Here is an 11,745-nt window from a genome sequence, read left to right on the forward strand (position 1 = left end):
ACTATAACTAAATGTCGATTAACGTTTAGATTAATTGACTAATCATCATGTTTAGCTAACCTCGGTGCGTGACCAAGGCCATAGCCAGGATTATAAAAATACTACTATATGTCTCCTGTCTTAGGGCCTCCAGCCACACAGCTTTTTGAAATTTTGGACAAGTCACCAAAATTCTGTTAATGTGTCAAACTCCCAGGGTGCATAATCGTAGTTACAGCGCTGTCAGTTATCGCTCTTAAAATACTGAACTAGTCTGACAAACAGCCACAGGTATTACATTTATAATGACAGGCAACAAATGCAGCTCTTTGCATTCGTCAAAACCATTTCTACATGGAAATGGACATATACTGTACATGTATGTGCACACATATATACATACATCTACATATGCTAGTATATATGATCTATACTAATGCATTTTATAGTATAGTATGATTGTGATGTCAATGTCATGTTATGTGATAATGCTGTTAAATTAAGAGGCAGGACAGTCATACAATATTTCAACAATCTTTATTTATATACACATTTTAAGCCTATTTAAGGCTGTTTTGACTTGTGACTGATTCAAAAGTTGTAACAATGTGAAATAATAAATAAGATTTATTGCAGCTCTACAGTCATCAGTTCTTATTTCGGGGCTCTTCAGTCCCCCTTTTGCAGAAAGTTGCCATCAAATCAAAGATGTCATTTGGATGAATGATGACAGCTATGCTATACACAAGCTCATTTTATTGCAACTACGGCTTGCAGTAAAGGAGGTGGCCAGGGGATGGAGGAATGTGTAAATGTGGTTTCAGTGCAGTTCAAACTTGAGCAGCCTCCTCGTCGTCCTCGTCCTTCACCTGTGGGGAAAAAATAACAAGTTCAGTTAACACTTTAAAGTAGCACTGACTTTTCTCACCGCATAATGCTGATCTTAACTTCCAGAAGCACACATCTAATATTTCCAAGACCTTTTATTATCTTAGAAATAAAACTGAAGTTAGATTCTTCATGTCACAGTCAGATTCTAAAAAGCTGGTTCATGCATACATTTCCAGTAGACTAGTATTAAATAAACTCCAGCGAATATTAATGAAAACCAAAAGGTTTGAATACATTCAATCATAAAAACTAATAAAAAAAAACACAGTGCTTATACAACTTACAAAATGACAAGATAAAACATTTGTTTTTAAAGTCTCGGATGTTCTGAAATGTGTCTAGAATGGTAAATACAGGACAAACCTCCTCCACCGATTCAACTTCGGGGACGTAAAACTGCAGCATGTTTTGGATTCCACTCTTCAAAGTAACAATGGAACTGGGACAACTGGTGCAGGACCCCTGCAGCTTCAGTTTAACAACGCCGTCCTCAAACCCTCGATACACAATATCACCTCCGTCTTCCTGCACTGTTGGCCTGGGGAAGAAGAACATCGATACGTGTGGACAAAGGACAGAAGGCCGTGGTAACGTGAAACAGATGCCGATACAATATTAGATTTCACACCTTATTCGAGTATCCAGCAGTTCTTTAATCATAGCGACTACTTCATCGTCATCATCTGCTGGTGCTGAAAAAACAAGTGAAGATTTCTTGGCATTCAGAAACAGTTTGCCCAACACATTCTGTCTATCTAGTGTTTTCCTCGCACAGCTGGTTGAAATCCGTACCTGTATCTGCACTCGGTGTGCTGTCCTCATTGACCACGGGAAGTCCTGAAGCGAAAAAGTCCATAATGGCAGCAAACACATCGGGTTTGATAACTTTCCATTCCATGTTTTCATCAGACTAAACAGAGACAGAAAGGAAAACAAGCTGTTCCAAACAATGGCAATAGAATGTGCTTCACTATGAGGTTCATGCAAACGTGACCTGGTTTTACCCGTGATATGGTGATAAAGTCTGGGCCCAGGAAGACACTCTTGACTCCCTCAATCCTAAATAGCTGTCTGAAGACAACACAGAACTTTACTGAACCTTTTTTCACATTTGGAATGAAACATATGGTTATTTGACACTTAAAACATTTGAAAATGTTTTAAAATATTAAAAAACAAGGCTATACTAACTAAACCAATAATAAATATTATGCTTAAAAACACACATTATCTATGCACTCGTGTTGTCAAAAATATCAAAGCATTGAAACAAATCAATACTGAATATTTGAAACGGTTTCAATACTTATTTTCTGTAGAATCGATACACCGATACCAGCTGCGCTTTCTGCTCTCTTCTCTCCAACAAGTTGACACACACAGATATTTACCTTTTAATACAAATCTAAAATGTTATGCCCTCAATGTTGTGACAATTTTCCCCTGTGTATTGAATATCAATTTTTTTTCAAGGCATTATAGCAAAGTTAAGATGTCAGTATCATGACAACATTATTATGCACCATGTCTGTTATATATATATATACACTGCCGTTCTAAAGTTTGGGATCGCCCGCCATAAACAGTCAAATGTCTGAGACACTATTTTCTATTATATACTATTCTAATTTTTAAAATGTCATTCATGGTTTTAGGTTGTAGACAGTCCTCTTTACAAATGGATGTTATTTTGTAGGAACGGTTTGCAAAAAACGTGGACATGGAGAACAAAATGCTGTCCAATTGTTCAACCAGACTGACAATTGAAAGTGTAGAAAGAGACAAAGATCCCTCTGAACAAAAGATAAATAAGAATAGAATTACCAGTCACTGGTAAAAGAAACTGGAAGCTTAACATCAACATCTGTGCAGATTTAAATGGGAACAAGTACCTGTTTCAGTGTGAGGTCCACAAAAAAATGATTGAAGTACAAGAAAAAAAACATCAATATAACAGGTGACTCCAAACTTTTAAACAGCTGTGTGTATCACACTCTAATCTAAGATGCTATTTACAGCACATACAGTCGAGAACAAAGAATGCTTTGAAGCTTAATTAGATGCAAACGCTCAAACAAGCAACTGCAGAAACAGAATCTAATCATGCATTGCTTCACACATTTTAAGGCATTGGAATGGATAGATAAGCTTTAAGTAAAGTCTCTGCAGACTCGAGGACAACCTGAGCAGTACACAGAAGTCTTTGCTATTTCTTATTTTGTGAGTGCTTTGGTTCTAATGCAACTGGTATGGCAGGTGAAAAGAGTCTTACCAAACACAAATGCAACTATTAATTATAAAGGCTGCATTCAATTTCGGAGTGAGATGCCGGGAACACAGCCAACATCAATATTATCATTTAAAGCTGTGCTTTTCCTGCTAATGTGTATCAAAATGCCTGCTGTGAAATCAATGAATTACTCTCCATTCAGTAACCCTATATTTAAGAAGTCATATACCTGGCTAAGGCTGAGGTGTGAGCGTCACGAGGGCTGGCAAAATTCATAGTCCCCGATTCAAGAACTGTGCGACCAGGCAGAAACTTTAGGCTGTTTGGATTCGGTGTGTCCTGGGTCTGCACAAACATTGTCCTTCCTGGAAGGAGACAAAACATGAAGACAAGAATGTAACATCAGTCATATATAGTGTTTTCCAAGTTAGACCGATACAAGGATGCTGCAGGCATACACACCAGGAACAACCCAATGGGGGTTTTGTGGCCATCTGTTTGGGACTGCTGTGTTATGTGAAGGCCAGTGTAATCCGGCGCTCTGATAGCCACTGACTGCGAGACTGCAGACCACAAAAGAGAGATTCCAAAGGTTACCACAGCAAAAATCAAACTTCAGTAACAAATGTCTGCTGTTAAAAACTGAATATTCACTGTCCATGCAAGCCTTTTTCATTTCCTCACTACCGCGTGGGAGGGAGTAACAGATTCAAAGAGGAATCAGTTGTGTAAAAACGATTGACAAGGAGAAGTCACAATACATGTCTGTGTTTGACTGAATTATATAAATTTGCATTTATTCTAAAGCACCTTTATCTGGCAAAATGCAGAATGTTGTGATTACTGGCATTAAAATACATCCAGATATACACCATGGCATATATATCGTCTTATTTGTGTGGCAAAGTGCTGTTGTGATTTGTTACTGTCGCCTCAAAGAAAGTTCTGGTGTCGAACCTGTCGGTAGGCTGGTACATTTCTTCTCTAAAAACATGCAGGTCAGGTTAATTGGTGACTGTGAATTGCCCGATTGTGTGAATGTGAATGATTGTCTGTTTTTATGTGTCAGCCCTGAACTAGATATCTATATGGTATTATACATTTGGTATAAATATAAACCAAAAACTATATTCACCACATTTACTATGACAGTCCTACAACATTACTAGTCCAGCCAATTGTTATGAGAAGTCGCATGATTATTTGAATGGAAGTTACTAGTTTGTCATTAAAACAATTTACAAGAATGACACAGCTGTACATCAGATAGAAGACGCTGCAGCAAAATAACTATGAAAAACCCACTTCTAAAAACCATTGGAGGGAGAATTTTGTCATGCAATCAGGTTTATTTTCTAACAAAACAACTCCACATATAAAATCAAAGGTACAATGAAGAGTTCAGTCGGTGACAAGACCTCAATCTGCTCGAGTACCAGTAGCAGCTTGTTATTTCCTCACAGACCCCATTAAACTAGACAGACTTTAAGCAGACGCACACCTGGACTCAAGGCTGTAGATCACTAGCTACTGTGAAAGGCCACAAATAGAATTTGACTTAAAGGTGTAGGTTAGTTATTTAATGTTGGACTTAGATAATTTATAGTATGGCATTAATTGAACAATGTCAAAACACTTTGATACCTGTGTGACTCAGATGTTAAGAGTTAAAACAGTAAAAGACGTTCATTACACCATGCTGCTCTAATATGTAATAATCCTTGTGCGTCACTCTGTAATTTAGCTAGCTAGCTAGCCGCTAATAGTTAACGTCGGTCGACCTCTTGTAACGCTACTTGAGCAGTTGATGCATCCGCACAAGCATTACAAAATACAATGAGAGGACATCGATACCTCACATATGACAGACAGTTCAACTTACGGACGTGAAAGCCGTACTGAAACACCCAACAACCTGCCGACCTGCCTGTAAGTCGCCATGTTTGTTTTGATTACTTAAATACGGAAGTAGCGGAAGTGACGTATATTATTGTGCGTTTGCTTAACTTCACCCCTCAAAATCAGACCATCTGCTATCGTCAAGCACACATTATTTTCGAAAGCTCCGAAATAACGTTAAGCTGCATTAAATATGCCACCTGGCAAAAACTTCAGACGTAGAAGGAACTCGTCAGATGTGGAGGAGGATGAGACGACTAGAGAAGTCAGGTAAGACACAACACGAGCTAACGCTAGATCAACGTTATGTTAGCTACGGTAGCCAACAGCTAACGTTACATCCGTTAAAAACAGTAACTTCCTGTGTGTCAACGGACTTTGTGTCTTTGTATTTTATTGTTTTGTTTTATGCCATTTATAATTTACGTGTATTTCTTTGTCGTTTAGATCAAAAGTTGAAGAAGCGAAGGAGCTACAGAGTTTGCGGAAACGACAGACCGGAGTCAGGTAACGTGCATGTTTCTCAAAGCTATGAACATGTTTCAATAGACTTATGTAACATAGAGATGTAAATTGATATTAATATTTCCTTTTTGTTTAGTGTGACCGCCCTGTTGGTTGGGGAGAAACTGCCACCAGATGTTGAAACTGATGTGAGTGACCAGTTTATAATTTGTATTTGTTTAGATTAACTGTGTGCGTGTGTCGCATTCATCTAAAATAAAACCACTCTTCTAGAATGACCCTTTCAAACTGAAGACCGGAGGAGTTATAGACTTGAAGAAAGCCATGGAAAGGAATCGGGACGTGTAAGTAAAGCACATACTGTTTTCATAATGTTGTCTGTGTGATTAACATATTGCATTTGCTCGAGTATGTTATTGCAAAATATGTCATCACATCTGATGCTGATTTGACTCCAGATGATCTCTGTTCCACATGCAGGATAGAAGAGGAGACGGACCTGAACCTGGGCACTTCCTTTTCTGCTGAAACCAACAGAAGAGATGAGGATGCGGACATGTATGTCTTTTTGTTTTTTCTTAATTTGTCACACACACACACACACACACACACACACACACACACACACACACACACACACACACACACACACACACACACACACACACACACGGATACTCGGCTGTTAAAGGGCTTCATGGAAATATTTTAAAATCTAATTTCTTTCATAAATGCTATCCTCACAGGATGAAATATATCGAGACAGAGCTGAAAAAGAAGAAGGGGTTGGTGGAAGCCGTGGAACAGAAAGTTAAGGTGAAAAATGCAGAGGACCACCTGTATGAGCTGCCTGAGAGCATCCGAGTCAACTCTGCCAAGAAGACAGAGGAGATGTTGTCCAATCAGATGCTGAGTGGGATCCCTGAAGTCGATCTTGGCATCGAGTACGTATAGGAGATTCTCAAAGTGATCCTGTGGATTATTAATATTTGGTCACACGGCAGTGACTAGTTTACAGAAAGGATACAACTCTGTTACTGACAGCCTGCTTCTGTGGTTTCTCTCCCAGTGCAAAGATAAAGAACATTATCCAGACAGAGGACGCAAAAGCCAAGCTTCTGGCGGAACAAAGGAACAAGAAAAAAGACCAAGGCACATCATTTGTACCCACCAACATCGCCGTCAATTACGTCCAACACAACCGCTGTGAGTCCTGTCAATCTGTGAACATTGGGTTTCAAATAGTGAGAGCACACCAGAAGGTTTAAGAGGTGAAATGTTGGTTAAATATGTAAATTACTTTTTTTCAGTCTATCGCGAGGATGTGAACGCACCACAGAGGCACCACAGACCCCGAGAAGAGCCCAAAGCAAGGCCGCTGCGTGTGGGAGACACTGAGAAACCGGGTCCAGAGAGTAAGAGACTGTTCACTGCTGTGCACTGTTCCTTCTTGTATACCAGCTCAGTAACAGACTGCAGGACACTAAAACAGGAGCATATACAATTGTACTTGTTTTGATAAACTCTCAGGCGTTAGTGACTTGATTTGGAACATTGTTTATACAAATAGTACGCCATTTGCTCACTGCTCTTCTGAGACGTATAATCTGATTTATACTCTCTTCTGTTACTCCACAGTTTTGTCACCAGCCAACTTCCGCAAACGTCCAAACAACGAAAAGGCCACAGATGATTACCATTACGAGAAGTTCAAGAAGATGAATCGCCGATATTGAGGAGCTGGATGTTTTTTTTTCCAAGGATAATTTACTCAACTTGAGATCCATCTTTATAAAGATTGAAGCCTCCAGATGAGCCATGAAGATAATTTGATAAACTTTTTCTTTTCTTTTCAAACGACTGTTAAGAGGCCAGTGTAGTGCTTTGTAAATATTGTAAACAACGTCTTGTGGTTAACTGTAATCAGTACATTTGCTTTGTGATGTCATGTTTAAGGAGAACTCCACATTGAGGAAATCACATGGCTTAAATGGCTCAGGATTGACTGCTAACCAAGGAAAACAAAGTGTTAAATTGAGTGGTATTCCTGCTATGAATTGTAAACAGTTTGCTTCTTATTCCTTTTCATTCTGTTAAATGTTTACTTTTAGTTGTACACTTGTGTTTTAAGGGCTTTCAAAAGAATAAAAACATGTAAAACTACAATATTTAAGTTGTCCTTTTAATGTGACTAGTGTTTTAGAAGTAAAAAAACAAAACAGATTTAAAACATTACAAACTAAATGTCAGAACATACTCATTCAAAGTCAAACTTAAAAATAGAAACAAATGTATACTAGTAATCCACTGCTGCAGAGGTACACTCATTTAAAAAAGAAGTCTGCATTTTTTGCTTTACTTCAATATACAGTAAATCTATGAATGCAGATGCATAAGTTCATTCTGAAAGTCATTTAAAATGAAGGGAACATTACATCTGATGCGTTACACTGGCCGTCACTCTGATTCTAACGACTTTCTCCAGGTATTTGTTTAGTAGTTCCTGTATTTTACTCTTGCTATAATACCTGTTTATGCAAAAGAAATCTTCAATGCCAAAGTCTACTTTAAGTCTATCACATTGCAGTGGCAGACCCTGATACTAACTCACAATGTGTAACAGAAACTAAATTAGCCAAACCACTGAAGCACAAAGTGAGAACAAGCGTTTTCTCAAGAGTCCTCGTTTCTCCTCACGGCTTCTCTATAGAGGACGTCCCGTGTCCGTTGAGGTGGTGTTGGGGGTTCGTCTCCTGTGAAGGAGGTCCCTCCACGTCCTCCCGGTCACCCTGGGTAGAGCTGCAGCTGCTGCCTGGCGAGGCCCAACTGTCTCGTCGGCGGTAGGCCTCGTACAGTGGCAGGTCAGTGCTGTCCCACTGACTGTAGCTTTGCAGAGCGGAAACCAGAAGGAGGCAAAGAATCAGCGCAGCACAGAAAGAGAGGAGCAGACGAGAGCGGCAGGTCAGAATAAGCACATTCATCCACATAGACGAGCACACATACGATAGAAGCATGGAGGTTATGCAAGAAGCACTGGAAAAACACCTAAAACAGCTGCATATTAATCAGATACTGTAGTTAGAGGGGTTACTTATAAACTGTTGATTTTAAGTTAAGCAAAACAGTGTGATTAGTTGCTGATGGAGGAGAAAGCAGAGTGAGTGCAGTGAGGAAGGAAGGCCCACACCCAGCATGCTCCAAACAGGACAGAGACACTTCTGAGTACTTTGTCACAGAAAACAGGACACACTACTACAGTGTTTTGTCTACTTTATTTCTTAATCATTCTGGTTCTAATGGAACAGCTGAGACAAACTGGTGTACAAGTGCAACCACACGTGTTAACCAATGTCGCCTGCATTGTTACAGCTCGAGTCACTTGTGGTCTTAAGGACGGAATCATTAAAAACATGATTACCTGACTGCTTTTACAAAAAAAAAAAAAAAAAAAAAAAAACTTGAGAAAATTTCAGATTTGACGTCGAATAAATAACTGTTGTGTCGAATTTTACCAAGCATTCATCCACAGTCCATCCCTACAATCTACCGTACTGTTCATCACCTTTACATTTATGATTTGAATATTACATATAAATAATATTGGATACAAATGAATGATACAGCTATGAAATAATATATACTAATATTCTGATAAAGTTTTAGTTCTTTCAATGTGTAATGAATAAAACACCCAGTGCTTTAATTTCGATTAACTTGTAACTTCAATTCAAATTATTTTAGTAGTGAATGAACTATGAGAAAAGGCCTCGTTTCGTAAATTCCACTAAACCATGCGATGTGCCTGACAAACAATATTATATAAAACATCTCTAAAGCGTCTTGGACGCTGCAGAACAACAGAAAGTCTGATCAGTTTAGAAATAAACCCAGCAGTAAATTAATGCCCAAACTTTCTTTTCTGAATTATGAAATTCATCCCGTCACCATTCAAGCCCTCTGGCTTTCAAACTGCATTAAATTCTCAAACGTACATGTTGAACTGTGATTGTTCAGTAGCTGGATACATTTGCACGGCTAATATTCAGTTGTATTGCCCTTTAATGCTAAAGTCCTCTCAACTTTGTCCAATCATGACGAACGTCATAGAGCAGAAAGAACTCAAGGCACTTACTAATCAACAAAGTCACTTAGTGAGATGCTCTCCACAGCAATGATCGGTGTTGATGAATGGTACTGTCTGGGTATGACGATGAGATAAATTCAAGCCAAGTGTCAGGTTTAGATGCGGGAAGAACTGAACCCTTCCTCGGGTTCAGCAGTGAATGGTGAATGTGAGACAGTACATGGTGCGGGGCATGGGACAAGAGAGGGGCGGTGGGATGGGGGCAAGTATGAGCCTACTTGTACCTGGAGGAGTAATATTCTTCCTCTAGCTCATACAGGTCGATGGCGATCTCGTCACGGAGCGAGGTGAGCTTCTTGTCGCACTCCTCCTGCAGCGAGCGGAGCTGCTGGTTCTGGAGGCTGATGGCGTCGTTCACCGAGGGAAAGTCGTTCAGAATCAGGAACTGCTTCAGATCGGAGACCAGCTTCATCAGGGACTCACCAGCTCGTACCTGATACAACACAGAGGTGGGGAAATCAGGGCCCAGAAATGAATCGTGCACATCTAAACCCTGCAGTCTTACCAGTTGGTCAGCAAGTACAAATTCACGCTGTAGAGCCCAACCTTATTTTAAATTCTACTGGAAAACACAAACTTTACAAAGAACTTTGGGCCTGTTGGTTAATTAACCGAACAACATTTCCATTTAAAGGAATGGTACAACCATAAAACATCATTTGTATGAAGACTTGGAACGAGTCAATACAGAACTTACATGTAATACTGTCCGACAGTGTTGAATCAAATTATTATTATTTTTCAACCTTACAGCTCCCAGTGAATTATTGCTGATCACATTCATTCACAAACCAGCAAAAAGCAAAACAAATGAGGTCTGTGTCAAATGTTGGCTGTGAGGGATCTTGTCCGCTTGCTTCTTAATGTATTTATATAGTATTTAGATTCAGTCATCACAAACAACAAACATAAACAGTATATACAGTATGACTGAAAAGGCCCAGGCAGAAGCATAATGCTTATATATGCCAATTGTACATTTTATACAATACAATTTAATGTGATGTATTTTCAGTAACACGATAATGTTACATTTGGAGTAAAAGTTAAGCAGAATTAACTGACTTTTCCTGTGCAGTCTTTCATCTTTCCTCTCCCTACTAAACAAAGTAAATACAAATAAAAACAACCGAGTAGTGTCATATTCTGGACAGCTGTGCTTTGAGCCATACTCACAATGTTGGCTGCTCTCACGTGCATCTCATAATGGTCCTGATCCGCTTGGGTTGCTCTGGAAACCTGCGTCTCGTCCTCTATCTGGAGAGAATATCACAAATACTCACTAATATGTTTGGAGGGCAAAGGACAGGAAATGGGAGTGATGCTGCAGCGACGTTGTGATATTTCAGAAGTGATCAACTTAAAACAGAAGGGGCTCTGCATCTTTGTACCTTTGCTGTTTTGATAATCTCCGTCAAATTGTCCAGAATGGACCTGATGTCGTCTTTCAGTCTCTTGTTGTAGTTCTGCAGCAGAGACTCTTTGCTTTGAGGGAGCACTCTCTGAGTAGCCATCGTGCTCAGGAACAGGGCAACGCAGCGCGGGTTACCTGTTCACGTCACGCAGACACGCAGAAGTCCATTCAGACAGTGAAGTTAGTAATACAAACATATGAGAAGCTAGCTAGCTAGCATGAAAAGGCGCGTGCTTTCATAACAGACACGAGATGAATGTTTACCTTAGGCAGTTTTCATATCTGCCCAACTGCAAACATATTTGTATTACACGTTCCGTAATGACAAGCACTTATTCTTACCGCATACTTTGAAAAACAATGTCGTTTTTTGTGAAAATGAGACCCAAAGCAGTTTGCTCTTCTTCTCAACATTTAATGGAGGTAGACATCCGGTGTGTCTGTGTGTTACCGCCCTCTAGTGAAAAAACACCGATTTCACACCGCTAAACACTAAAAAAGTTCGTTTTATTTGTAATACATAGACTGTATATAAGAAGTAATACTAATATCTCGCACAATAAGCACAATAGTGTTACCAGCCAAATGTACTTAAAGTATGACATGGTTCCGGGTCAGTGCGTGTTACAAAATAATATTGGATTATTATTGTTGATTGCATTAAGATGTAAACATTTTAATCTTATTGTTGGTCAAGTAGATGCTTTGTATGTAAAAATGTAG

General features: G+C 39.3%; 3 protein-coding genes across 5 annotated transcripts; 1 reads left to right on the forward strand and 2 right to left on the reverse strand.

Moving 5' to 3' along the window:
• Window positions 1–499: 499 nt before the first annotated feature.
• On the reverse strand, window positions 500–5,043 carry nfu1 (NFU1 iron-sulfur cluster scaffold homolog). The gene is made up of 8 exons (XM_079162099.1): window positions 4,983–5,043; window positions 3,563–3,663; window positions 3,330–3,465; window positions 1,875–1,941; window positions 1,663–1,780; window positions 1,499–1,562; window positions 1,234–1,408; window positions 500–848 (listed from the first exon to the last, which is right to left on the reverse strand). Exons 1-8 carry the CDS (start codon window positions 5,039–5,041, stop codon window positions 810–812), a joined length of 759 nt encoding a protein of 252 aa, XP_079018225.1. The 5' UTR covers window positions 5,042–5,043; the 3' UTR covers window positions 500–809.
• A 64-nt stretch (window positions 5,044–5,107) lies between these two features.
• Window positions 5,108–7,630, forward strand: cUnh9orf78 (chromosome Un C9orf78 homolog). Its single transcript, XM_079161210.1, has 9 exons — window positions 5,108–5,269; window positions 5,447–5,506; window positions 5,601–5,652; window positions 5,738–5,808; window positions 5,945–6,022; window positions 6,211–6,408; window positions 6,534–6,670; window positions 6,775–6,879; window positions 7,103–7,630. The coding sequence occupies exons 1-9, from the start codon at window positions 5,193–5,195 to the stop codon at window positions 7,198–7,200; spliced, it is 876 nt and encodes a 291-aa protein (XP_079017336.1). The 5' UTR covers window positions 5,108–5,192; the 3' UTR covers window positions 7,201–7,630.
• Window positions 7,631–8,093: 463 nt separating this feature from the next.
• med22 (mediator complex subunit 22) lies at window positions 8,094–11,421 on the reverse strand. Of its 3 annotated transcripts, none has more exons than XM_079160900.1 (5): window positions 11,365–11,421; window positions 11,000–11,157; window positions 10,785–10,865; window positions 9,833–10,041; window positions 8,094–8,350 (listed from the first exon to the last, which is right to left on the reverse strand). In XM_079160900.1, the coding sequence occupies exons 2-5, from the start codon at window positions 11,120–11,122 to the stop codon at window positions 8,158–8,160; spliced, it is 606 nt and encodes a 201-aa protein (XP_079017026.1). In that variant the 5' UTR covers window positions 11,123–11,157; window positions 11,365–11,421; the 3' UTR covers window positions 8,094–8,157. The 3 variants fall into 3 exon arrangements, with proteins under 3 accessions (XP_079017026.1, XP_079017027.1, XP_079017028.1); XM_079160901.1 differs by having other exon boundaries at window positions 11,287–11,416; XM_079160902.1 differs by lacking the exon at window positions 8,094–8,350 and having other exon boundaries at window positions 8,737–10,041.
• Between the last annotated feature and the right edge of the window lie 324 nt (window positions 11,422–11,745).

This window comes from Pholis gunnellus, assembly GCF_910591455.1.
Source record: "Pholis gunnellus genome assembly, chromosome: 6".
NCBI classification, from domain to species: Eukaryota; Metazoa; Chordata; class Actinopteri; order Perciformes; family Pholidae; genus Pholis; species Pholis gunnellus.

Excerpts from the sequence above, each read along its gene's own strand:
- cUnh9orf78 (XM_079161210.1), top strand. The coding sequence starts at position 5,193 with ATGCCACCTGGCAAAAACTTCAGACGTAGAAGGAACTCGTCAGATGTG. Across the intron at positions 5,653-5,737 it reads CACCAGATGTTGAAACTGAT|AATGACCCTTTCAAACTGAA; the intron begins GTGAGTGACCAG and ends CCACTCTTCTAG. Across the intron at positions 6,409-6,533 it reads GAAGTCGATCTTGGCATCGA|TGCAAAGATAAAGAACATTA; the intron begins GTACGTATAGGA and ends TTTCTCTCCCAG.
- med22 (XM_079160900.1), bottom strand. The coding sequence starts at position 11,122 with ATGGCTACTCAGAGAGTGCTCCCTCAAAGCAAAGAGTCTCTGCTGCAG. Across the intron at positions 10,866-10,999 it reads AGATTATCAAAACAGCAAAG|ATAGAGGACGAGACGCAGGT; the intron begins GTACAAAGATGC and ends TATTCTCTCCAG. Across the intron at positions 8,351-9,832 it reads GAAGAATATTACTCCTCCAG|CTACAGTCAGTGGGACAGCA; the intron begins GTACAAGTAGGC and ends CGCTCTGCAAAG.
- nfu1 (XM_079162099.1), bottom strand. The coding sequence starts at position 5,041 with ATGGCGACTTACAGGCAGGTCGGCAGGTTGTTGGGTGTTTCAGTACGG. Across the intron at positions 3,466-3,562 it reads CCCCCATTGGGTTGTTCCTG|GAAGGACAATGTTTGTGCAG; the intron begins GTGTGTATGCCT and ends GTCTCCTTCCAG. Across the intron at positions 1,563-1,662 it reads CACACCGAGTGCAGATACAG|CACCAGCAGATGATGACGAT; the intron begins GTACGGATTTCA and ends TTGTTTTTTCAG.